General features: G+C 40.8%; 1 protein-coding gene across 2 annotated transcripts in view; it reads left to right on the top strand.

Annotated features, from left to right (window-relative positions):
• The window catches only part of TNIP3 (TNFAIP3 interacting protein 3), a 77931-nt gene extending 59503 nt beyond the window's left edge, over positions 1-18428 (top strand). Inside the window, exons 14-17 of one of the 2 annotated variants that reach the window (XM_051616844.1) lie at positions 3410-3535; positions 6673-6831; positions 10142-10202; positions 17610-18428. In XM_051616844.1, the coding sequence (XP_051472804.1) occupies positions 3410-3535; positions 6673-6831; positions 10142-10202; positions 17610-17641 (378 nt within the window). In that variant the 3' untranslated portion in view covers positions 17642-18428. The remainder of the gene's footprint in view (positions 1-3409; positions 3536-6672; positions 6832-10141; positions 10203-17609) is intronic. The other variant, XM_051616846.1, reaches the window with a different exon arrangement.
• Positions 18429-27367: the final 8939 nt, after the last annotated feature.

The raw sequence follows: 27367 nt of genomic DNA, 5'->3' as shown, positions 1-27367 counted from the left end.
ATAGAGTGTGGGCATTACAATTTTCCAAAGTGTGAGGCAAAACATTTCCGTCCATAACCTGCATACCAGTCACTACAGAGAAGTGTATTTATTTTTTTTAATCTTTGTTCTGAGCAATTCAAGTGCTTTGTGCACTCTTTTTCTTTCCATATGAAAGAATGATTTTAAAAACCTTATACTTTTCAGATAATTTTACATTTTATGTCTGTTATCCTGGACAGTGTTAGGGTGAACATAATTGACACACAAATGGATGTGATCAGAATGGGAATTTTATTCAATGGAAATAAAATACTTGTTTCTGTCACGTTTGACAGCAGAGCCAGATTTTGCTCTCTAATGTAATGCTTGCCACATGCTGGAGAATAAAATGCTGTACTTGATTGTACAGTAATGAGTTATTTCATTCTACACAATAAAATCAAGTAAACCTTTTTTTTTTCCAGAATTCTCATGGGGTATCCATTTTATGAATGTCTTTTTCTAGTTGTATAAACCAGTACAGTGAGTCCAGACTTCCTTCTGCACGACATGGAGCAGAAGGTTCTAACTGTATGGAGGAGGGACTCTTGGGACAAACAGCAACGTGACAGAGTCTCACCAGAGCTTGGCTGTCATCAGCCAGTCCCTGGCCATGACAGAAGAGATGAAGGCATTCATTCCTTGGGAGGTGTCCCCATCTGTCTCAGAGTATATGGCAGAACTGAGACAAAGTAGCTCCCTCACAGTTTCAATACATTGTACTGGGGAGCTGGGGTGGGACAGCAAGAGGGGAAGAGAAGAAATGAGGGAAGCGTGTAGATGGACAGGGATACAAGAGACCTGGATTACTGCAAGCAACAACTTTGCCTCTGCTTTGGAGGGTCAGGGTCATGTGTGCCTCCTCCAGGCACAGGCTGTGGAGCTGAGTCCCCACAGGGCCACACAGAAAGCCTTTGTTCCTTTTACACAGTGTTACTCAGGGAGGGGGTTAGACCTACTAGGGGACCATGGAGTCTGGAAAAAAAAAAAGTACCTTGCAAAAACTAGCTGCAACAGACGAGTTGTAAAAATAATTTATAGAGCCCTTTGTTGACTTTTTTTCTTACCCTGAGGTATTAATATTTCTTTAGTCCTCCTGTGAAGTCACAGTGCTGCTGCCAGCAAAAAGAAAACTTGATCTGTATGATGGGCAGGGCATGAGCCACAACAAACAAGTTCTTTGGAAATAGACTGGCAGCAGGCTTTAGTGACCAACCAAGAACACATGAAGGACTTCTGAAAGTTCTGTTGGCAGTTCCCAGCCCAATGTGCTTTTGCTGTTGCTTGTCAGTAGAAGTGCCACCAACCTCCAGCTCCTTACCAGGTGGATGCCTGCCCATTAGCTGAAGAGTTAAGCCAGAAAGCTTAACACCAACTAATTTACGGATTTGTGATTTGCTTCTGGATTCATGCACTTGCTGACTGTGCCCAGGGTGGTCAGATATTTTTTAATGGGATGAAGCTCTGTGATTCTCGGTGACAGAAAAACAGCTCAGCCATTGCATCCTTCAGTGTTTGAAAGGCAGCTTATCTTCTAGGAACAGTGTCAAACCTCTGTATTTCCATTTTGAATTATGTATGTAATATTCCCCTCTGGTTCTGCACTGGCACAGGTAGGTTCTTCAGGCTGCAGTTTAAGAGGATGAAAAAGAAGTCCTATCTTACAGACAAAAGATACACAGGCCTTTCCCCCCGCCCCCCCCCATACAGTTTCTAACATCTGGGTCTCATCCAGAGGGAGCTTGACAGGCTTGAGAAGTGGACTCGTGAAAACTGCATGAAGTTCATCAAGGCCAAGTGCAAGGGTTCTGCACCTGGGTTGGGGCAATCCTAAGCAAAAATACAGGCTGGGTGGAGAATGGATTGAGAACAGCCTGGGGAAGAAGGACCTGGGGGTGATGGTGGATGAGAAGCTCAACATGAGCCGGCACCGTGCGCCATAAACTAACCCTGTCCTGGGCTGCATCAAGAGCAGCATGGCCAGCAGGGTCAGGGAGGTGATTCTCCCCCTTTACTCAGCTCTTGTGAGACCCTACCTAGAGTACTGTGTCCAGTTCTGCAGCCCTCAACATAAGAAGGACATGGAGCTCCTGGAGAAAGTCCAGAGGAGGGCCACAAAGATAATGCAAGGGCTGGAGAACCTCTCCTACAAAGACAGGCTGGGAGAGTTGGGATTGTTCAGCCTGGAGAAGAGAAGGCTCTGGGAAGACCCTATAGCGGCCTTCCAGTATCTGAAGGGGGCTACAGGAAAGCTGGGGAGGGACTTTTTACAAGGGCATGGAGAGATAGGACAAAGGGGATTGGATCAAAACTGGGAAGAGGAGAGATTTAGGGTAGATATTAGGAAGAAATTCTTTAGTCTGAGAGTGGTGGGACACTGGCACAGATTGTCCAGGGAAGTTGTGGCTGACCCCTCCCTCAGAGTGTTGAAGGGCAGGTTGGATGGGGCTTGGAACAACCTGGTCTAGTGAGAGGTGTCCTTGCCCATGCAGGGGGGTTGTAACTAAGATGATCTTGAAGGTCCCTTCCAACTCAAACTGTTCTGTGATAGTCTCCTACAGGGTTTGGTTTTTTTCCCACTATTTTCCAGCCAAGGTCTAAATTCCTTGACAATGCTAACTACTACTAGTAGCTAACTACTAGTCCAAGTCTTCTGGTCGTTAATATGTGACCACTGCTCTAAATACTACCACTTACTCTGCAGGGATGAGTCCTTTGGGCCACACCTTGGTTAGACAGCTAGCTTAGTGGGTAAGGTAAAGCTGCAGACAATTACAGAAAGATGTAAAGCAAAGCAGGCTCAAGGCCAAGGGTGTTCAGTGAGCTACAAAAAAGCAGGATATTGTTTGGTTACAGTGGCTTATAATTAGGTCGGGTAAGGTGATAACGCTCTGTCAGACTGTGTGCCAGAGTCGGGTTTTTTGTGCTGGACTAGCACCTTGTATCTCCAGCAGGATGCTGATTGCTTGCATCTGAGGTACAGGAGAAAGTTAAAGTGCTCAAGATTGAAGAGAAAACTGGAAAAAATGTTGGTGAAATGCTTGTCCTGCTATTATTTATCCCTTAAAAGATCAATGTCTTTAGTATTTGCATCTTATTTATAACATATAAAACTGATATCCCCTAGTCAGCCTCTTAAATTACAAGGGTCTGTGAATACTGAAGCTGTGGGCTGTGTCAATTGACAGCAACTATTGTAGAATAGCCATTGCTTGTCATGTTTTGTTGGTCATAAAATTTTTGGTGGCACAATTGGAAAGCGGAGGGATCCCTTTGCAATGCACCTCGCTGCTTTGTCAGTGTTTAAAAAGCAACTGAGTAATAAACTGATTGAAAATTTCCGTTATGGCTCTGCCAAAATTTACATATGTGGTCATAATGATTGCAGGTACAAATATATGAAGAAGACTTCAGGAAGGAGAGATCTGACAGAGAAAGACTTAATGAGGAGAAAGAAGCTTTGCAGAAAACTAACGAGAGATTACAGTCTCAACTGAATAAACTAAACTCTCAGGTATGAGTCAAAAGAAAGTTACCACTGCCAGCGCATGTGTATTTTATTTTTATTTTCTCACTTTCCATACAACCCAAGGCTTTCTGGCTTCCATTAATTGACTTTGGACTTTTATGAGGTCACCACCTGGGATGAAATCATTCTGAAGTAATGCAGAAAGAAGATGAGAGATGATTAGATATTGCTTCTAAATTAAATAGATGAAGGGAGTATTTATTGCAAAAACTCTTCAAACATATCTTAAAATGGAGGGGGGAACCAAAAACAAATCCAGAGGACTGTTGATTGTTTCACTGGCACTTGATTTAAGAATTGTAACATCAAACCAACTTTTTAAATAAGAAGCTTCTGTAATTAATCTTGACCTTTGCAGTGGAATTACAGAGTAATGTTAATATTGCTGAGGAAAAAAAAGTTTCCGTCCAAATTAGCTGAGCAGCCCCTGCAATAATTTTTTGTTGCTACATCCTTTTTATCTCTTCAGAGCAGTGTCAGTATTCTGTTCACTGACATTCGGGAAGCCACAGTAAAATCACGGCATGTAAAACTCTGAGCTTTCTCAATCCCCATTTAAAAATGATGAAATTTCGAGGTTTCCTGTCTTGACAAAATTGTGCAACATTTTAAAAGAATGATGAAATACCAAAATGTTCTGTGATGATTTATTCTCCTTCCCAACATTGTTGTGAAACAGAAACTTCAGCATTGACTTGTCCTCAACCAAGCCATGCATCGATACTAGGAGAGTCTTGCAGTGGTACAAGGTGAGGGGCCGTCAGCCGCCCTTTGCTCCCATCAGCTTTAGCGGGAGTGCAGAGCAGGTCAGGCATCCTGGGTGCTGCTGCAGTAAGGCCCCAGACTTGCCAGTGATTTTATGGGTACTTGGAAGCATTTCATGCAAGTGTAGAATTACAATGCCACAGGGAGTGCCCCGACACAAGAAGGATGTGGGGCTGTTGGAGTGAGTCCAGAAGAGGGCCACAAAGATGATGAGAGGGCTGGAGCACCTCTCCTATGAAAACAAGCTGGGAGAGTTGGGGCCTTCTGAGAGAGAAGGCTCCAGAGAAACCCTGTAGTGGCCTTCCAGTATCTGAAGGGGCTACAGGAAAGCTGGAGAGGGACTTTTTTACAAGGGCATGGAGTGAGAGAATAAGGGAAATGGCTTTAACCTGAAAGAGGGGAGATTTAGGTTGAATATTAGGAGGAAATTCTGCAATGTGAGGGTGGTAAGACACTGGAACAGGTTGCCCAGGGAAGTTGTGGCTGACCCCTCCCTGAGAGTGTTCAAGGCTAGGTTGGATGGGGCTTGGGAGTGACCTAGTCTAGTGGGAGGTGTCCCTGGCAATGGGGTTGGAACTAGATGATCATGAAGGTCCCTTCCGACCCAAACCATTCTATGCTTTTGTTTGTCCCTCAGGGCATATAGAACCACCTTGGACAAACCTGTTGGCATTGCATGCAGTAACCTTCAGTGCATGTCTACAGCATACCAAGGGCTGTACAAATGCTGTGTAATGTCTACGTGCAACTTGACTATCCCTGCATTGCGTTGGCAGTTTACACTAGAGATCAACTTGTTTGTCTCTTCTGGCCTTGGGATTTGATTAAACAGAGTTTGTGAGAGATTTTAAACATGAGAGGAACATTACAGAATATTTGTTAGTTTGCTTTCTTAAATCAAATTATTTAGTTTTGACTCATAGAACGTTAATCATCTTTTATGCCTCCCTGCTCTGTCCTTAGGCAAATTCCCATTGACTCTGTTGGGACACAGAGGGCCTAAGGAAAGGCAGATCCAAATCTCAAGGTCCTTTACCAATATTTTTTTTTTTTTCTTGTTATACAAGTGCCTGTTCATCTAGTTGTACTTCGAACTATTGAAAGCTACCCTGTGCAAATGAAATAGTTCTTGAATATACAAAACTCCCAGAAATGTGCTTGCCATATCTTGAAACCAGTATTTTCTCATTTTAAAAGTGTCAAGACTCTGGTGTGGCACAAGTCAGCTTTTTAAAATAATTTTTTAAGTCATAAAGAGTCTGAAGGGGTTAAATGAGCAGCATTGTGACCCATGCTGAGAGAGAGGAGAGTTTCTTCCCTGTAGCTTTTTTCCTGATTAGTTTGTATTGGAATATTCTTTTGGTCATGGTACCTGTCCTGAACAGGATGGGGTGGCAGACAGGGCATATAAGCACTGATTGAAATTTATTGTATATGACAGTGGGGTCTTAACCCTTAGAAGGCACAAGCACAGACAAATGGTAGGGAAATTGGGAGATGGGAACAGAAGCTAAGGTTAGAATACAGAAGTGTAATCTTAACAATAAAATACACTATTAGTAGTTAGAACAAGCAAAAAAGGTTAACCATTAAAAATGTTGGCAACTTACTTATTACTAAGTTTTCTACTAGGTCTAGAACTGTAATTATCAACATTAAAAGGAGTCTGGAATCTTAAAACTTAATGATGAGCAGTTGCTTAATATTAAGTGCACTAGTAAAGACAAAAAAGGAGTTAATATCTCTCACCCTTGCCCGGCTGCAGCTGGGTGTCCCTGGGTGTATCTTAATTCTTGAGAATCAATCTCTCTGGCAGGTGTCCCCCCTGGAGAGGATAGGGTCCAGCAACCTCCTGGGAAAGGGTACAGGAGGTCTCTCTGATCCAAGATGGGATCAGGCTTTTATAGATTAAAGTGGATTGACTGCTGTCATTTAACTATTTAGCTGTACCTCCAGTATCTCTCATTGGAGAACAAAAGTAAAACAGTACAAAAAACAATGAAGGCCTTGTTCTTACCAAGCAAACTTGTTTATCTCTTTGTTCTTTCTTTATCTTTGTTTGGGGCCTAGTTGTGGCTGGGCTGGGCGCTCTGTTCTTCAACACCAGAGGTACGAACACTAACGTGGCCCTCTGTTTATATCTTTCAAGGTTGTTACCAGCTCAGAGCTTGCTATGTCCTTTTATTTCCCATGGGAATCTTTCCACTCTCCACTCCAGGCCTGGGCCTGCAAAACAGAGAGACAAATGTAATTGAATCATAGAGGGAAACTGAGGCAGGCACATTGAGAGATGGAGCATCGTGCTACAGCATCCAGCTAGTAATGCACTTCATTGTGTTTTTCTTATTTTTTGACAGACAAAAGACCTCCCAATACAGTCTGAGAGGCCCAGCTACCCACCTCCCCTCTTTCTCTCACCATGTGTTAATTATGGAAGTTGTGGGTTGGTTCTTCACTATCCAGATCCTCGAGCACACTCAGCATCTTGCAGCGCACATGAACAGCAACAGCACTCAGTAAGGTTCCTGCCATCTCCCATTTCCCAAAGGCACTGATTTTCTCACAGCATGTTGACCACAGGAGGATAATGTGGTGCTACCACAGTGCCATCCTTACCAGTAACTAAATCTGTTGTTTCCCAGTTTGTTGTTGGTTTCAGATTAAGATTTTGTACTAGTTTTAGAATTAGTCCTAGGTCTGGAAAAGTCTTCTTGATCTCTCTGCAGTCTCTTCGCTTACCATCTGCTCAGAAACGCTGATTTTCTCTTTGATAGCCATATTCTTTTCTTCCTTGCTGTTGTAGTGCTTTGGTGTTGAATTGCACAAAGTGCTGCCATGTGCAAATTAAAGAATAACCAACAGAAATCTGCACAAAGGGGAAAAATGCAGTGATTTAAATATATGGTTGATGACATATACTTTAAGTATATGTTCTTATATATTTTGAATTTACTTTGGCAAATACTATTTATCTACAATACCACTAAGAAGAAAAAAGGGATATTATACATTTGTTTTCAATGAATACCGGTGGTCATTCCTTAATTTAAAAAGTTTGATTGGACTCTTGCTGATTTCTTAGATTAATTTACTTCCACTTCCTTTCTAGCTATATAGTTACTCAAATTCATAAATATGGATCTGCTCTCTGAAGCCTGTTCTGGGCTTTCAATATAAACAATAGTAAGGGAAAGAAGAACGTAGCTGTGGTCAGCATTATTCTGGTCTCTTCCCTCTGTTTGGTCTAAGAAAGCTTATTGACTAAATGTCTTATTTCCAATGTCTTACACTGGGTATTTCTTTCTCTGGTCCTATTTGAAAATTACTTTCCGTCTTCACTTATGGTTACTCTATTCAGCCAGACTGCACAATCCCAGGTTTCCCCCACGCCTTCTGGGACAGGATTGGCAGGATTCAGAATGTTGCTTTTAAGCTGTAAGGACAAAATACCAGATACTGTTGCTTGTACCCAGTAGTATCTTCCTTCCAGTAGACTGCTGTGAAACAGGATTACGTGAGGAATAAGGTTCTATTGAGGGTGAGACACTCTGGCTGTGAATGCTTTAGGAATGCAGTTTTCCCTGTGTACTCCAAAAAAATAACATAAATTAAAAAAAAAAAAATTAACAGAAGTGGAAATTATCTCTGAGTATAGCTAACACAATGGGAAATCTGCCCTTCCTCCTGGCATACGAGAGAATCCTGTCTTCCTCAGCACAAAGAATAGCTTTGCTCTAGGGCAGGTTATGTGAGGAAGAGTTACCTATCTCAAGGAAAGTACTGCTTCAATGTATGGTATTTCTGAAGTACTTTGGGTTATCAGTGTGGGCTGTGTGTGTTCAAACCTAGCCAGAATTCATTTACACATGGTGAATGTCATTCTGAATGCACAGTATCTGTTGCTGGCTATAAAGCTGTCACATATGGAAAGATGCTCATTATTTGAGAAATTATATCTGAATTTTTGCAAAACACACATAAGGCTTTCAGGCTGTAGGAATCCATCAGAAAAGCTGTGGTCAAACAAGTAATTTCTGTGCTTCAGGAGTGTGCTTATCTGCCTATTTATCAGAGTTGGAAGTATTGCAGAATATTTTTCACTGCACTTTGGACGTTGTCCCAGATTATTTTGGCTCTTCTCCCTGAACTTTCATCATCTGGGTTTCTAATTCTGCGAGGGATCACCAGGTTTACAACTTTGCCATTCCTGCCGGAGCACTGGGGTCATTTTGACTGGTTGCTTTGTAACTCCCAGTTTCATTCTGAGTTTTCTTTGAAATTCTTCCTGTGTGAGTGCAGCGCTGCTGCTCTGAGCTTTTGATACCTCCCTTAGCAATTTGTTTAGCAATGAGGAAAGGTGTTAGAATTTAATGAGTGTCCTGAGTTAATGTATGTAATGCTGTGTGTTTAGTCTGTGCTTTTGCTTTTTCATTCTTTTTATATCTTGCACCTTTTCCTTCCTTTTTACATTGTTAGCAGAAGCATTTTGTTCAGTCTGACATGAAATACACCTCTTCTTTCTGAAATTCATTCAAGTTTGTGTAGTGTACGTTCTTACGAAAGAGTAGATCAGAGAACAGAAAATTCAACAGAAATTCAAAAAAGCAATGCAAATAAGTATATTTTGAGCCATTGGTGGAAGAGCTACCTGTGCTTAAAGCAAAACAGTCTTGCTGTGTACCAAAGCCTATTCTGTTTGCCCACCAGCACAGAATTAGTTAATAATTACTGTGGATGATATAATTTAAGTGAAAATAGGTTAGCTCCTTTTTTTCCTGACAATGTATGAGTGATTACTGCTTTTAACTATGAATGACAGCATGCACAGAAGTTAAATCTGTTTTCTGTGTCTGCAGCTTCATCCTGTCATCTTAATTTAGGCAAAACTTCTTTAGAAGATTATGAAATTTCTTCCCTACAAGTTGAAATCTGTAAGAGTCTCCTTGGGACTACTCAGGATTTTGTCAGAGTAAATTTCTGCAAGACAAGAAGTATTTTCACAGTTTAACTAATTTTGAAGCAGTAATTACCTGGAATTTGACAAGCTTGCATGTACTACTTAAACCAGATAGACAGCTTAATACAGCTTCAACTGAAATGTCTGGCCCCAAAGTTGTTTTCTCGAGTGGTAATTTGCTACTCATTTACCATGGTGTGTGGTATAAAATACAATGCAGTATTTCTACCAAGATTTCCCTGAACAAAACTGTTTACATGGACATAACCTTCCCAATACTTCCTCTTGTAAGAAAGGTGGGATTTTTACCCATCCCACAATATTTTCAGGAAGTTATTTGAGAAGAGCTAATGTTATAGTAACACTAATGCTAACCTGTAAGGAAGGGAGGAGGGGAGAGAAATTTATTAAGTGGGTTATTTTTGTCACACTGAAATGTGTTACAGATGTTACATGTTTTCAGACTGGAACAGCTTCACCTGTACATGTGTACCAGGTTTCTCTGGGGTTGTTTAGTACCAAGAATGGGATGCCTGCTAGTATCTTCAGGTGCACTTTATTCTTTAGCTCTTTTAAAACCTGATTTCTTTCTGGTAATGTCTCTTTTGATTTGTGGGATCTAGAAAGGTTTGCATCAATATTTTTAATGAGTGCAGCACCTAAACCACAAGCAATAAAAAAGGGAGCAAGCTGAAAGACTTAATCAGTGGAAATATAAAGCTAAAATATAACATTTTTTTGTAAACTCCTTTTGTATGACTAATAAAAAACTTCACAGTGCAATTATATTTTTATCATGTCACTGTTCTTTTGTTTGAAGAGTCTATGCAGTCCATATTGCTGTAATAATGTTTTATTGTTCTGTGCAGCCAGACTATCAGTGGTATGTTCCTGACCAGTTTCCGCCAGATGTACAGCACAAGGCAAATGGTAAGACAACAGCTGTACAGAGCATATTTTAAATGCACTTTTTGTAAATGGGGGCCTTTGAGGGATATAGAGTAAACTTTCCTATTTATCTGTTGAGTGCTTATGTCACAGCTTTGCCTCAAAGAACTGAGGCTGGTGTTTGTGCAACACAGGTGAGGTTTCTAATGTAATACCATCTACATTACGGCTTTCAGCTTCATTGCAATTAACAAAATGTCTCTATTACACATTATAGGATCACACGTTTGCCTCATTAAACACCTAGTAATAATCCTAAAGAAAAGATATTCTCAGAGTTGTCCTTAGAGCTTCTGTTGCGCCAGCCAAGACTAAACTTAATGATGTGTCAAACCTGGGGGCCAAGATGGGGCAGTTTTTAGAAGTCCTTGGGAATGAAGTACAGGCTTTAGGACCTTGTTTCACCTTAAAGGTAAATTGCCCATGGCTATTCTTGATCTCCTCTAATAATTCAAGGTGCCAGGTCTGAAAATAAAACCATGTAATTGGACAAAGTTAATTAGTTGCCAAAGTGTCTGTGCAAATTATCTTTTGGAAAGCAGGAGGGCTATTTAATATTTGTACCTGCTTTTGGAATCATGCTAGGTTCCTGGCCATTTCAAAGTACTTGTTTCAGACCACTCAAAAGATGGATGCTAGAGAGCACAAAGAAAAAGGGATGTTGTGCTGGGGGAGGAATCTGCCCCTCTGAATTTTCTCCTCAGAAACTTCCATAAACCACCCTTTTTCTCTCTAAGTGGTTGGGAATTAAGGCATCTAAATTTGTTGGGTTTTTCTCTTTTTGTCATATCTCATGGCCCTTTGTTGGAGGTGCTATCTCAGATGAATGACACATACTCCTGTGCTGCAGAAGGACCAGCAAAGTTTGCTGGTGTGCACTGCAGGAGTGTGTGTGCTTCTTGCATCTGCCATTCAGTGGTATGAGTGGATACCATATGGAGTTGCAGGGACTCATCACCAAAAGCTGTTTTGTAACATCTAGAAGAAGATGGCTACAGAGGAACTATTCCACTTATTGTGGTCCACATTTGCACAGAAGAGAGAGTAGGGTGGGTACATGGCTCACTAAATTGGAGGATGAGCTTCCCATAATTACATGGCAGCTGTTTGGAGGGTTCTGATGTGGTTGTGGGGAAAGTAGTTCTGTGACTGCAAGAGAGGATGGGAGATTAATTTTGTAGTTCCTCCCACTTAAACTCTTCAGTGATTTACTGCACCAGAGAATACAGGGAACATGTTTATAACAGTGATTGAAACAAGTCTGGACACCAATTTCAGCTGTGGTCCAGGGCAGTACACTTGGAGAATCTGAAGAGAGAGAGTTCTTCTTTTACCCTACTTGAATATATGACTTGACTCTGGCTTCCTGAAAAAGAGATTTTTAAATCCATGCTCTGTCTTTCTGTTACTGTTCCTTGTCCAGAACATCCAAATTTCTCCTCCTCAATAGGACAGGGAATAGGACACTTTGAGACTTGTCTCTTTCCTTTGTCTTCAGTCTTCACAAAGAGGAATTCTCTACAAGTCCCATCATGGCACTGTCTAGGATGTCTGTTTTAAAATCTTTGGGACTCTTACTCTTTTTATCTTTGCTGATAGAACAAAGACTATTAGCCGTTGATCACACAGAAATCCGACCCCTGCGATCAATTAAAAGGCACTACCCTGGGTTATGTATTATATATAGTCACCTATATCTAATTTGCATTTAAGTGTGTTGAGAGGGTATCAAAGATAGAAATGCCAAGAATATGTGATGAAAGTATTCTTGATGTCCCAATTTCTTTGTTCTATTTTGTGTGAGTGCTAATTACAATGGTGGGTTTAAATGAGCTAGTTGCTAATTACAATGGTGGGTTTAAATGAGCTAGTACCTGAAGCAACATTCCTGAGTCTCATTTCTCGTCTTCATTTCCTCGTTAGATGATAAATTGACCAATAAACCTTATCTCTTCTGAGATAGGGCTTCATTATAGGAAAAAAAAAAAAAGGCAGCAGGGCAGCAACTTCTAGGCATGAGGCAGTTTCATTTCAGGAGACTGATGTTTCTAGGGGAAACCTTGAAGTTTTACTTAACGATTTTTTTCTTTAGCACTGACTATTTTTTCTTAAGGAATAATTACAAAATACAGGTCACAGTTTGTAACTTTAGAGGTGAACACAAGTGAAATGAATAATGAAACTGATTCTTTTTATTATATACTATCAAAAAAGTGCCTCTTTTAAAGATAGCTGAAATCTATGTGTGTCTGTACATCAAGTAGTTTGCTGTAACGTCATTGGGACTGCAAAGGTATATTGTCACCAAGGAGGAATTATTAATTTTTTCTGCAGTCTTGGATAGATATACTTAGATTGTGTTTTCCTCCCTCTGTCCTGTTCCTTGTGAAGGAGCAAGTTATTTGCACCTAGCTGTCTTTCTGTTTTCTCTAAGGAACACCTCGTTCCCTCTATCTATGCAAATAGGATAATCACTGAAATTTTTTTATTTAGTGTTTGTTTTTTTTTTAATCTGCTACAGAAATTTCATCAATCCTATTTGATCTTGTTTTTCAAAGTTTATACTCCAGTCTGTTATTTTCTCCACAGATCTATGTTTTGGTAGTCAGTAGAGGATCACTTGCACTCAGGTCTGAGGAGCAATGTTGCCTCCAGCACTGAACTTTCATGGTAGCCTGCGGGTGTGGATCTGGCACTTTTTTATTTGAGCCCTTTATAATTAGCCTGAAAATAACTTCATTCAATGGGTGAGAGGAAGGTATTCCACACCCTTGTTCATTCACAGTGCAACAGGTACTCAAGGCATGCCCAGGGGTTGGGGTGGCTTTCATGCCAGGCTACACTCAGGATGCAGTTGCCTGCTGTCTGTGCATCTGCACAGGCACAGGGAGCTGAATGTTTAACCTGGTTCTTCTCCTCCTGCTCTTCCATGCTGCAATCTAATAAAGAGTTCAGTTTTCCACCACCACTGGGATCCAAACTGAATCCAGAAATATTTAAGGGGTGGTTTGCAAATAGGAGGATGTGGGCTGAATTCATATTTATTGGTCTGATTTTACTAGCGTTTTCTTCCCATTTGTATCCAGAAAGTTTCATATTGCGCCTCTTGTTAAAAGGCTTAAAAACTCAGATAACTCATACCAGAGTTCAGCTTGTTTGTGAACATAAGTATTTCTTCTCCATATCTTCCCAAATATGACATGCTCCAGCTGAAATCAGGCGGGGTGAAGAGGTGGAGAGGAATGCTTTGTGTCCAGCCATGCTCTCTATAGGTGGGCTGCAATGGTGGTCAGGCTGCTAGGGAAAGACCACTCAGGGGAGTCCTCAACAGGCAACCATCTGTCTGCAAAGGAGAATTAGAGAAATTCATTGGGCTTCCAAAAAAGCAAAAACATTTCCTTGAAGGTCACAATAAAGAGAGAAAGGCAATGTGGAAAGGTAAATTATGGGAGATTGGTAGAGATTAAGGAAGATGATGAGTTGTGATCTCACTGAGCCAGCAATATATTTTCAGGAGAATAACTCCTCCTGCCCACCACGGGGCTGGTTCCTCCCCAGGTTCTTTGTTGTGCAGCAAGCCTGGTCCTAAACTTAAATTCTTCCAGCTTAGCCTTGTTTGACCAGCAATGCTGCCTTTGGAGGGACATTAGCTCCTAAGTCTCTTCATGCTTGGGCACGCAATGTTCCTGGAACTGGTTTCCAATCTCTTTGTTCTTGGTTGTGGGGTGGGTTTTTGTTTGGGTTTTTTTGTTTGTTTTGTTTGTTTGTTTGTTTGTTTGTTTTCCCCCTTTTTAAGGAGCAAGGCAGAAAGATTTCCAGCAAGTGTACTTAATGTCGCTGTATTTGGCAAGCACTGTTGACTTCCTTCCTTATCCAACTGTGCAAAATTGAAAAGACAGTTGAAAAAAAAAGATTGACTTCTGGAGATTTTCCCTGAACACAGTTTTTTAATGAAAAATTCTCTGGAAAAGAGGTTTATTACTCAAAGCCCTACTCAGAGCAAAAACCCTTTTGCATGCCACAGTTGCTGGCATGTATTGCCTTTTTCATTTCCAAAATTAATCTTACTGTATTCGTTTTCTTGGCAGAAATATTCTCAGTACATGTATTTATGAACCCCGGTTGCCCCTTGAGAACATCAGATATAACTACTGGATTTCTTTGACCTAAATGGTACATTTTAATTTTGGATCCAGTTGTGGCAGGCACGGGGAGAAGCCTTTGTTTCAGGCCTTCATGAGCCTTTCAGTTCAAGGGCCATCTCTGGAGGCTTGTGGGGAGAGCAGGTGGTCACCGCCTTGTATTGGCACACCTAGGGAAAGCAAAAATTGACCTGCAAAGCCCTAAGGATGCCCAGATGAGCACATGAAGAAGCATGGTGTCTCCACTTACTTTCATTGTAATATAATCTCTTGTTCCCTTCCACACTCTACTCCTTTCCAGATTTTTGCCCTCAAGGTACCTACTTTGCTGCTAATGTTGTTATAATTACAGCTAATTGGAAGAAGAGGAGGGAGAAGTGTGGGGTTTTCCACTGAAAATAATGACATCTGTAGGGAGGGGGGTGCAAAATGAAAAACTGAAAAATGGATTTGTGGAGGTCTTCAATGAAAACCAGACAGGAAAAAAGTCAATTAACTGACATCTTAATTTCCCTGGAAAAAATCCCAGACCCTCAATATTTGTGGTATTAGCCTGTCCTCAGTGCATACATTACATTAGAAATTATCAGAGCTCCCAACCAGTCAAGACAGATTTAATTAGCAGCTTGCCATCGCCACTGGGAATGAAAATGTGATTATTTTCAGGATTTTTACCAATACAACTGGATTTCTGCAGTGTAGAAAAGAGGCCATTAGCACACCTTTAATTTCTAACTCCAGAATGTGAGTAGTTGCCTTTTCTTAGAAATGTATTGCTTTTAAAAGTCAGCTTAAGCAAAAGATCACAGAACGTTACGTAGTTTTTCAGAGTGCCAGGCAGAAAAGTCTCATGTGAAGAGGAACGGAATATGTAATTTAAACAGCTGCATGATTTGATAATTTTATTTCTATGAAACAACATATCAGGATTTCTCCTCCCCCTCTATTCTGCATTGGTGAGGCCACATCTGGAATATTGTGTCCAGTTCTGGGCCCCTCAGTTCAAGAAGGACAGGGAAGTGCTTGAAAGAGTCCAGCGCAGAGCCACAAGGATGATTAAGGGAGTGGAACATCTCCCTTATGAGGAAAGGCTGAGGGAGCTGGGTCTCTTTAGTTTGGAGAAAAGGAGACTGAGGGGTGACCTCATCAATGTTTACAAATATGTAAAGGGTGAGTGTCAAGACGATGGAGTTAAGCTTTTTTCAGTGAAGACCAGTGATAGGACAAGGGGTAATGGATACAAGTTGGAGCATAGGAGGTTTAAGATGAATATCAGGAAAAATTTTTTTACTGTAAGAGTGACAGAGCACTGGAACAGGCTGCCCAGAGAGGTTGTGGAGTCTCCTTCGCTGGAGACATTCAAAACCCGCCTGGATGCCTTCCTGTGTGATGTGCTCTAGGTGACCCTGCTCTGGCAGGGGGGTTGGACTAGATGATCTTTCGAGGTCCCTTCCAACCCCTAGGATTCTATGATTCTATGATTCTATGATCATTCAGTACCAGTTAGATTTTAAATGGCTTCAGACGCTGGCATTTTTTCTCCCTTTGAGAGTAAAACATAGGGAAGAATCAAGGCATTTAAGGGAACTTGCCTGAAAATAGACATTGATGGGGGTCCTCTGCTGATAGGTGACGTGGTGGCTGTTCTCATTACATCATTTTTTTTCCTGATGACTTGATGAAGCATCCACCTGTGATCTGGAAATATCCTTAGTTCCTCACTGATCATCTAAAGGAGCAATGTAAATGTCCATTCCATTCCATTTGCTTATTAAAGTAGCAGCCAGTTCCTACCCACCCTGGCTATAAGGAATCCACCTTCCTTTGCCTGTTGTATGTTTTAAGTGTAAAAGTACTCTGTGCTGGGCTCTGAAGCCTGCTTGTGCTGCAAAATATACAGAAGGTTTTCTGAATGGTTAATGCCATCCTAGGTGAGAGACACTCTTCCATTTGGGGAACTGCATGTTATATCATGTTTGCCTTTCTTTTCTGGCAGGCAGTGCCTGCAGTGCTGTGGAACCTTCTGCTTTGCATCAGCTAGGCAAGAATTTTAGGAGCCAAAAGCATCTTGGCATAAGCAGGGTGACCTCAGTGTGTCCCACTGGGACTCAGGACTGGGAAGGAATAAAAACAATTAAAAGACATCCCCATGGTATAGCTGCCTGAGGTGTTTGAATATCAGAGTCCTCTTTTTCCACCACCCTCTGCTCCCCCCTTTTTATTGTTATATGCATACCAAAATTTGATGTAAAGCTTGGAAGCACTTTTCTTCTTAGAAAATTTTGTTTCACCTTCTTTGCTGTTATAGGCATCTATTTTATGTGGAATAAAATGGACACACAAGTACTTTGATTTATCTTTCTTGCACAAAGAACCAGTCTGCTAATTTTTGCTCTTCCTGGCTTCTGTGAACAAATAACATGAATTTTAGTTGTGGTACTAACCTGCAAGGAAAAGGTGTCACACAAATTTGTGATTCATGGTACTGCTGCTTGCTACAAATGTGGACCTTTGGATCAAGTTTTCTTCCATATACGTTTGAATATCTTCAGCAATGTGGGTTTGGAAGTGAATGATGGGGTTACTGAGCTGCAGAGCAATTCTCCTAGGCAAATTCAAGCCCCGCTGGAAATATTTCACTCTTAATGTTTCTCTTTTAAGTGAAATACTTTATGTGCTAGTGTGTTTGCTACTAGTGACATGTTACAGCATTTCTAGATCTTTTGAAACTTCAGGAAGGAAGTATGTGTTACTCTGGCCATAGTATATTTCCTTTTTTCAATTTTATTTTCTTTTCCTAGCTCCAGTGAGTTACTGTCAAACACATCTTTGAACCACAGACACCTACTTAGCTGTAGGTACTGCTACCTAATTCTTCCCTCTGTGGTACTTACCTTCTCTCTTGGGTGCACCTAATGCTAATTTATACCTATGAGCACCTTTTTAGAGGTCTAGAAAGATTTTATATGAGGGCTTTAGGTTATTAGAACCTACTGTTCATTCTGTATTAACAATCAGGGCTAGATTGAAGTTGAGAGAGACACTGCTAGTGCACTGTATGATATCCCTGCCCTCTTTTGCTTCTTCACACTTAATGTCATTTCTATTGGATTGATTACAGACTTGTAATTATGTACAGTATTGACTCGGGGGGGGTGCATGCGTGTGTTACAAAACAGAGGAAATTAATCATAAGTGACTTGTGTTTCTCAATGTCAAAATAACTTGTATTGATTTACTTTTGCAGATTCATCCTTGGATAAGAGAGCCCATCGCTGACAGCCTATGACCTGGAGAAGTGTAGACCAAAGGCTGCAAGCTAGTCTTGCAACTTCATTATTCTGTTTTGTTCTGAGGCTTTTTTGCCCCTAGCTCCTTATCTCCTCAGTGCATGTTATTTATGCCTGGTGAAATCCCTGCGAGGACAATAGAAAAGCAGATCGTACAGGCTGGTGATCCTCAGAATCCAGTTAAACTCTGCTGGGAAGCATTATTGCCCTTTGTTCTGAAGATGCTGTGTGTGCTGCCTATGAGAATCTGTTAAAAAGCCTTATGAGAGAAGATACAGCTATTGCTGGGGAAGCAGAGACAGTCACATTTGGTTTGAATTAAAGAGCTTATAAGCCAAATAATGTGATTTTTTGTTTGTTTGTTTGTTTGAGAGTTACAGTCTTCTTTATTTGATTCCAGGGAATAATTTGTTTATATACCATCTTGAATTCTGTCCTCTTTTTCTTGATTCTTTGGTAGAAGGGAAATCTGCTTCACTGTTTTAACATATTCCTGTAATTGTAAGCAGGGCACTGCTGATGCCAGGCCAGGTGGAAGGAACCTGTTCCCCTTTTTGAGTCAGGGCCAGCCCTCCTTTTGTTTTGGCTCCAGAAGAAATCTAATCATTTTTTTCTGTGTATGCTTGTTTGGATCAGAAGAATCTGAATACATATATTTAATGGGTTTAACTTCGTAGTGAAAATGGCTTTATATTTCCAAATTATTCTTGTAATGCATCTGAACATCATCGTGTAACCTCTAACCTGAGAATAAAACCTGGCTTTTTAAATGAAATTGTATTTAGATAATATTTTTTTTATTATTATTTTTCAGAAAATTGTGGTGAGTGAGTGTTCAGCAAACATTACTTGATAATCTTGCAAATTTGCCTCTTCCTTTCATGTTTTTAACAGGGCAGCTGTTGGGAGACAGGTACCTGCACCTGCTGGGGTCCCACCTAAAAGAAAGAACTGAGATTTTTGCACCATAAGGCTGCATGAGATGTCGTGTGTGCTTTCCTCATAGCTCAGAAGTTAGAGTTCAAGTTTCCACACAAACAGCTTATCGAGCCATGCAAAGACAGAGCCATCAGTAAAGAGATCTCCTGCCTGTGTCATTTCTGCTTTTAGAACAGGTATTTCCATTCCCATCAATATACAAAGGTCTGTGCATGAAAATAATAGAACGGGATTAAACATGTTCTGTGCTTGATTTTGGACACAAAAGTCCATGGCAAAGGATTTTTCTGCTGTCACATTTTACAGCAATGCTGCTTTTGCTTACACTGATCAAAGAAATGAAGCTCTTAACTCAGGAAGAACAAGAGCAAAGCGCTGAGTGAACCAACCTCTGGGTAGAAATTGCTTTTCCATGAACTACTGGAAATTAGAATTTGACTGGAACATTAGCTACAGAATAGACTCCAGAGTCTCTGTTAGAGAGAGAGGAGTTTTTATCTATGCATGAATTTGAGCTGGCTGACAGACACTGTAGCACCAGATAGCTTAACCAGCAAACAATATAACTGTGCTACCCCTGATTAGTGATTTGGCTAATAAGGGTGAGATCATGGAAAATGCTAATGTGCTGCCTTCGGAAAATCCAATTATAATGTAACCCAGTTCAATGCTAGCTCTCAGCAGGTGACCAGTGCTGTGGGCAGAGCACCCTGCACTCAAAGCTGTCGTGAATCCTCAAAACAGACGAGCTTCTGTGTGGTTGGTGTGGGAGGCAACAAACCCCCATTTCATTAATTTCCTCTGTTCCCTCAACTGACGGCGAAGGTTTGTGCCTTGCTTTTGTGGTGCTTAACTCATTATCTGACAACTTTTGCAGGCATTATCTGGCCCAAGCGGATGATTCAACATGGGCTGTTCACAGGCAGAAAATAATTTGCATGGCTGTCTTCTTTTTTCCTCTTTTGGGTCTTCCCCCCCACTCTGTTTAGTCACAGGCTTTTAATGTTTGGCTGTCTTGGGCACAAGACTGTAAACCTTGACTCACACAGATCCTAATCATGTGAAGTGTGGGGTATTCCTTGTATAATACGATAAGAGAATTAGTATCTTTTAACATTTGTATGAAATGCCTGTACAGTGGATTTTCTTCTTGGTTTTCCTGAAATGATCTGTTTCCCAAATGCAGGTGCTGTCATCTGTTTGAAATAGCATAGTCAGATTGAAACATCCCCAAAGAATATGCTTTCTGCAGTGACATGGACCAGATTCTGGGGGTGAGTTATTTTAGTTAAAATCGACCGTAGTACTTAAAACAGACATTTTTCCTTATTCAAGCTTTGGCCAAACTGGGTATCAGCACTCTCAGTTCTTCCCCTGGCCTTTTGAAAAGCCTTCTGGCATTTCCCAATCTTTTTTTAATGTATTTTATTTTCCAAACAATTTCCAAATTTTCCATCTGATTCTTTCTATTTGGCTTTCTCTGATGTTTTTGTGTTATCAGTGGTGAGTGGACCAATTTCACAGTAAGGGCTAATGTGTTTGTGGAAAGCCTTTTTGGGTTTTTTCCTTCCTCTTCTTGTAGGAACTGCTCAAGTTTTGAGAATGTTGGAATTACTATGCACATTGCAAGAGGAGTCATTCATATACAGAGAGTAAATTTCTTTTCCTACCATACCAGGCATTTATTTGAATACCCAAACCTGTAACAGCAGTAATGAGGTACACCCACATTTTCTGCCCCTTCATTTCCTCTCTTATGGTGGTTTGGGAAAACAAGACAAACATGAAGTGATTTTTCTATCAAAACTTTTCAGCAGTTTAAGGGGATATTTTCACTTGTCTAGCAGAAGCTGACATGCCCTGCATTGATGCTGGCCAGTCTGCCCACCTGGTGAGATGTATCAGGAACACTTGACTTGTATCCCTGTATGACTGTCATAAGGACTCAACTGCCATATTAAGAACACTTACAAGGGGATGAAGTTTTAGGTATAGAATAAGGAACTGACCCATAATGAAACTGATTACTCAGCATGTTAAAATGATGGGAGGGGTCCAGGCATGAGTGGGGATCAGTCCTTGAAAAGCCTTGTTACTTGGTGGGAGCACACATTGACACGAGTTTGTACAGATTTTGAATGGTGAGTTATAATATCTAATAGACACACAAAATTTTATTAAAAAACATATTCTAGAGAACATTTAATGTATGTTTTGGCATGAGTTTCTGTAGACTTTTGTTCTAAACCAAACTTTTCCCATTTGGTTGCAGTGTTATGCACCAAGCATGTTGTGGAGAAATTTTCATTGCTAGGAATGAGAGCAAGTCTTCATGTGTTGAGTTAAATTATCTGCTTTCAATATTATTTTAGAATATCTTCAACATTATATGCTTGATTCACTAAATGATGTTTTGATTACCATAACAGTAATTATTCAACATTAAAACAGGAGGGTGCTTGAACTCATCAAGTCATTAACACAAATAAGGTATTTAAAAGCTTGAGGGTCTTTGGGGAATTTTATCCCATACTTTTAGTTTTTTTTTTTAATTGACCTAATACATATGACACCAGCATTTTGCTGACTTGAAGTTTTTTTGTTTGATTCTACTTGCAAAGAGTGCCATACTGCAGACCTGTAAGAGGGTTTGATGTTTTGCCCACTACAATGAAGACTGTTGAATTGTTATATATAATCTTATAAATTATAGTAAGAACATATCAGCAATGAAAATACTTGCTTCTGAGGTGAATCAATTTATATAAACAGTAGATCTAGAAATTCATGGTCGATGCTGTGGATTAAAGAATGCACTATACCCTTTGGCTCTGGTTTCTTACACCCACAGATTTGCTCTTTGTTAGCTCCACATCTTACTCCCATCCTTCTATCTGTCATTGCTCTGTCAGCATTCTACTTTCCATTACAACATGTTTTGGAAGAATCAGGATTACAAGATGCCCAGATTTTCTGGTCTTCATCCCCCTCTCCCTTTCTGTAGCCTAGAATAGAATTAGGAAAAGCTGGTGTAGGACAATACCTTTTTGGCCAAGCAAAGCTCAGCTGGTCCAGCTCTCCATATTTCCCCCCCGCTCCCCTCAATAGACTGGGAACACGGTTCTTACTTCCCTCATGAGCTGGAAATTCTATCTTGCCCACACCACCCCTTGCTGAGCTTAGGGAATATTTCTAATCATGTTGAAGTTTCCTCTCTTATTTTAAAAAAAGAAAATCCTCACATTTTAAAAGTTGTTTCTGTAATTTAACTTTGTTGTGAGAATGACAGAAAAATTTCTCTGATTTTTGCAGATGCAAGTTTAAAGGTCTGCAAGACACCACAGGGTGGAAAGTATTTTTCTGGTTAGTAAAACACTTTCCCACCAGGAGCCAGGATGCTGGCTAATGCTGTGTTTTCACTGATGGCAGCAACAGCTGCTCTTCCACCTGCCCTGTAAATGGGGAACACCCAGGTGCTTCCTGTTTAAGGGCTGCTTACAGAGGAGCCAAGTGTCCGTGCTCGTTGCCAACCATGCAATGGGCTGGTAGTTGTGAGAGCAGGGCTGAGGACAGGCAAGCACGGTACATGATGGGGCATGGTCCCTGATAGAATCTGCTGATTGCTGTAGGAGTTGAGATCTTGCAAGAATTGAGACCATAGGTTGCAACTTTCTTGGTCTCATGGGAGATATCAAACCAAGGAGTGGCTGGGGCTCTTCCCACGGCCAACGGAAAGGATTTGGAAAAGGGAAATCTTGTGGAGAGAAAGGAGGACGTGTGCTACTAATATTTGTATCACATGACCTGATTGAAAGAAGTTACAGTTTTGATGAAGGGTAAAGGTCCTTTATTGACATTTTAATCATCCCATTTGTTTGTTTAATGTAATTATTTGGTTTAGTTGAGAAAAGAGAGTGAGATATTTTAATATTCCTGGAGGAAGTTTTAATTTTGTGCCTTCTGTGTTTGGGCATCCTGTATTTCAGCTCTTAATCATGTAAATCCCAAGTTAATCTATTTAAGGCAATCACATTACCCTATAGAGCTGGCACATGCACAGATCCTTTGCAGGTTATTCACAAAAACAGGCATCACTTTGACTAAATATAGCAGTCACTTAAATCTATTACTTAACCTGTGCTAAAGTTAGGAAAGGCTGCACTTTTACAAAGACTGAAAGAAGAGGTGGTCTTTTTGTAATTTCTGTTTTTTCCCCTCTTTCTCTGCAACACCAAATTGGAAGCCTGTCCTTATGTAGTTGTGATCCAACATATAATCTGTAGAAATAAAGTGTCAGAAGAAACAAACCTAGTTGTGCATAATGGAGGGACTAGCAATGATACCAGAAAAACACAGTCATTGACACCAAAGAGCAGGGTATTTAATTACAATTCTTTCTGCATAAGCAACCCATTCAGACACCAAAACATCTTTGGAGGGGCAGTTAGTTCCCCATATTTTCAACTTCCTTTTAGGAAGGAACATGATGGCTGTGCAGGAGAAAAGCTGATCACTTATGAACTGGTATAACAGTGCCCTCTTACATTGGCAGTAGCAGGGGAGGGATTACTTTGTTATAATTCCCCCATGGTCAAGAATTAGTGGATGTCAATGGGGGACATGGAGCCTCTGGTGATATACTTGCTCTAGAAGGGAACTCAATAAAATCAGGTTTGAGGTATGAATGTTGCATTACAATTAGCTAAAAGCAGGCTTGAGTCTGGCCCAGTAATGCCAGCTCCCAGGGATTGTTCCTAATCCTTAATAATAACAATTAAAATGTGTGTATGATGTTCTCTCACTGCTCATGACTTCTGAGGAGACATCTTGACTTCCCTGAGGATTTGGGTGTGGTTGGGTCGGCGCACTGTAACTGCTTTTCTCTTTCTGTCTGATAAATTGATAATTTGTGACTTTGAAACACAGCTAAGAAAAAGCTGCAAAACCAGAAAACCTCAGCACTAAATCAAAGCTGCTGTGTCACAGGGTGACCTCTGTGAACCACTGCTCTGCATTACAAGATACCTGTTGGGCAACTGAAAAAAAAAAAAAATCCCCAGGAAAAAAAAAAAAAAAGAAAAAAAAAAAGGGCAATTAATCTGAATGTGCTGTTAATTTAATAGTATTCCCATGGGGAGCCTTAGACAGTGCTACTATTCACAAGCTTACCATAACTTCCTACTGTTCCACAGATGCTTGTGACAGGCTCTGCTTTTCATGCTCATTCCTCTGAAGTCCTTTACTTTGGAATCAGAGCAAACTGTCTATTTGTATTTTTCGAGTCAAGCGAGGTTTGTGGAAAGTAAAATTCCTATTGGAAGAGAACTTACAAAAGTGGTGCTGTACCACCAGGAAACTTTTCCAAATAATTGAATGCTTATTAATAGAAGTTTTCACTTTGATGAATTCAAACATTCAAGCCATAGCATGTTGTGAGGCTCTCTGTATCTGAAAGCACAGATAAGAGACGTGGGAAAGGCAAACAAGGAGGGGGAGGATATTAATAATGAAGGAACATCTCTTTATGGGTTTCTTGTTTGTTCTGATTCATTCAGCCTATTCCACCCAGTTTTGTTCAGTTTCTGTATGTAAACACCCATACTGTTTACGAGCAGTGTATCATTTTTTTTTAGAACAGCTTAATCTTACCAAGACTTATAAGCCTTTCTTCATCTGAGAAGAAAAAGATACAGACATTGCACCTTGATTTGTGTATGCTAGTAGGGCATAACACTGGCATGATGTTCCATGACTACTAAGTGGATGTCATTCCTCTGGGTTAATTGTTCTCAAAAATACATTTCACTTGCCGACACCTAAATCTCCATTGAATTACTCAAGCTACTTTGAACTGCAGATTATTCCCTGAAATTCTGCAGACTTTCTGTCTCTGAAATCCACAGAAACCCAGTGGGGCTCTGCAGAGCCAGGGTGATTCTGGCTTTGCTAAACTGCATGGTTTTTCTTTGCTCTACAGGAAAAATGCGAGTGGATAACTTGGGTTCTTCCAGGTGGGCTAAGGACTGTCTGGGGAGGTAGTGACATTCATGTGCACATAAATGCATCCTAGTTTGCACTTGTGAGCATACTTGCATATTTATATTATAGATATAGAAAATAAGTGCTCAGTTATGAAGGTTAGAATGTAAGGTGTAAGTATATAAATATACATGCTTTTCCCTCTAGGAAAGAAATCTATCAGGATTACTAAAATGTTTAACCTGGCCGCATAACAAGAGTCACTATGCCATATTCCCATGGGAGAGCATTGTAGTAAAAGAAAATGAAGATTTCTTTTTAGCCTGGAGTTCAAGATCCACCAAGCTCTTAATTTTTTTTAAGTCTTCCCAGGCTGAGAAACTTTCCCTGTGTTAAGGATATGTTGTAGTTAAGGCTGGCAAGGTTTGCTTCCTCCCACCACGCTTGTTTTCTCAGCACCAGCTTTCTGCTTATATGCTGCTGAGGGAAATGTGCATTCCCATTGTTTTTTATTTACTCTTTTATAAGGGTACTTTGTGTTTACTAGAACAGTTTAATTGGGCTCCAAAGAGGTCTGTCTCACTCACAGAAGTGTACTGTAGTTCTGCTTCTGTTTTTCCTTTTGTGATGAGGGGCCTCCTGAGCTAAACCACTGTCTCTTCTCTGCCCACAGGCTGTGGAAAGGCTCGTGGTGCACCTGGAGTGGCAATAGGCAGTGGACTCCTCCCCTCTCTGCACCCTCCTTTGCCCAACAGCTCGTGTTTCAACAAGGAGGTCAGTGCCTCCCCAGCTGTGCTCATAGCTAAGAGGAAGGCTAGATTTGTCTGAAATTACATCATTATTAACAAGCCTAAAAAACCCCTCCTCTCAATTTAAGCACCTTTCCTTTGTAGGGAGAACATACAGTATAAAAACTGGCTTTTGCAATACTTTCCCAGGCTGTTCCATCACCTCCCAGAGCTGGTTTCCATTTTGCAAGGCACAAGCTCTTTGTTACAGAGAGTTGGATTATTTTTAGGAGTTCCCAAACATAGGTAGGACCCTGCCTTACCCTTGCACGCAGGGGAAAGGACCCAGACAGAACAGGTTTGTGCTCTTTGCCTGGTTTGCTGTGGAACACTGTTTATAAAGCTGTGCTGGCTGCATGCATGAATGTACCTGGGAGTGCATGCATGTCTCTTCCAGGCCTTCCCAGTGACTTCGCAACATCTGTGAAAGGTTGTATTTGCCAGCTGCAGTCAAATTGGATAGAATACCAGCAAGTCTCGAGGGTGTTAGCTTCTTAGAGGGGGGCAGGTAGGAGATGGGAACCTCTTTGCTCAAGGAAATCTCAGTGTGAACTCAGGCCTTATTAGACATCAGAGAATCCATGCAGGACCTCAGCCAAGTGGGACATTGTCCCTAGGGGAGACAGCTTCAGTGGCCCAGAACCACATTGCCTGTTTGATCTTTACCCCTCATTCTTGCCAAGCTGGTGAAATTTTTCTGAGGGAGAGGCACAGACCATAATGAATAAAAGTGGGATTTGTATGTTATGCATTATGGACAGTCCTCTATTTAGGGAACCAAGGTTTTTATATTTGATATTTTTTGTAGCCATTCATTGATAAAATTCTGCATTAGCAGAATAGTAAAATAAGAACATAAAATGTCAGTAATATATGTGCACATTCATATATATGTACACACATAAAAATCAGGACATGTTTAGAAGATAAGAGTCCAATCTGTCTGGTTTGATCAGTGGGAGCTCTGTCTGAACAAGAGTATAAAAATAGATTAAATAAGGGTATCCATACAGTCTCATCTCTGCTTTGGAGATCATAACATTCTTCAAACAACTGCATATGTGAGTTAAGCTGGGAAGGAGCTTTATTGACTCTAGAGGGAATGAGCACTTAAAACATAGCACTTTTGTAATCCAGATCCAGGCCAATTCAGAGAAAACCTGTAACGCTACCAGTAAAGTAGGAGAACATTATAAAATAGTGCACCATAAATTAGTAGATGGGCTGGAAGCTAATCTAGGCAATAAAGTGAAATGTGGTTCTTGATGCCAGTCTGAAGTTAGTGCAGCTGAAGTGCTTTGATGCTGGTCTTCCTTTGGGTTGGCAGTGGGATTTTTGTGGACCTAGTCATCATCATCTTGATGGTCTCAAAGAGAAACAACTCTCTCTTCTCTGGAAAAGGGGGGCATTTTAAGCAGCACCTGAGGGTGCTGCTTTGTCTGTGTAGTGCCAGGCCTTCACTGAAGCAGCATTGTGGTGCTGTGGCTAAGCTGTAGCTGGTGCTAATGCTGTCTCCAGCTTTAGTTTTCCATCATCCCATTTCTTTTTTAACATGAGTAGAAAACAACTTGAAAACAAATGTGCTGCACTTTATCCCCCTTTCAAAGTTTATGATGATGATGAGGAAAATGAGTGGCTTCTAAGCTGTATGTTTCCTATTTGGCTTTTGCTTGGCTTTAAAATGCTGTTTCCCTTTCTCTTTGCTGAGCACAAATCTTAGAAAGCAACCCTGCACCCTTGTAAGACCTGTTCTCTCAGCAACACTGGGGATATTGCCAGGTTGGGGATGTCCTTATTTTTTTGGACTTGTCCTTGGGACAACTGGTAGCATCACCTGTTGGTTGTACACAAAGGCATTGCATGACTTTCCCCTCTCTGCCTGTGTGAGCAGGTTAGCATTGTGCAAATATCTGTATACAGTGTGATGGAGTGCTTTCTTCTCCCAGGAGGTAAATGGTTGCCACAGAGGACTCCTTTTGCCAAGTTTGGATTCTGATTATCCCCAGAAA

The sequence above is a fragment of the Apus apus genome, chromosome 4, assembly GCF_020740795.1.
Source record: "Apus apus isolate bApuApu2 chromosome 4, bApuApu2.pri.cur, whole genome shotgun sequence".
Taxonomy (NCBI): domain Eukaryota; kingdom Metazoa; phylum Chordata; class Aves; order Apodiformes; family Apodidae; genus Apus; species Apus apus.
The sequence above is the reverse complement of the archived record's forward strand: the minus strand, read 5'-3'. Positions and strand labels throughout refer to the sequence as shown.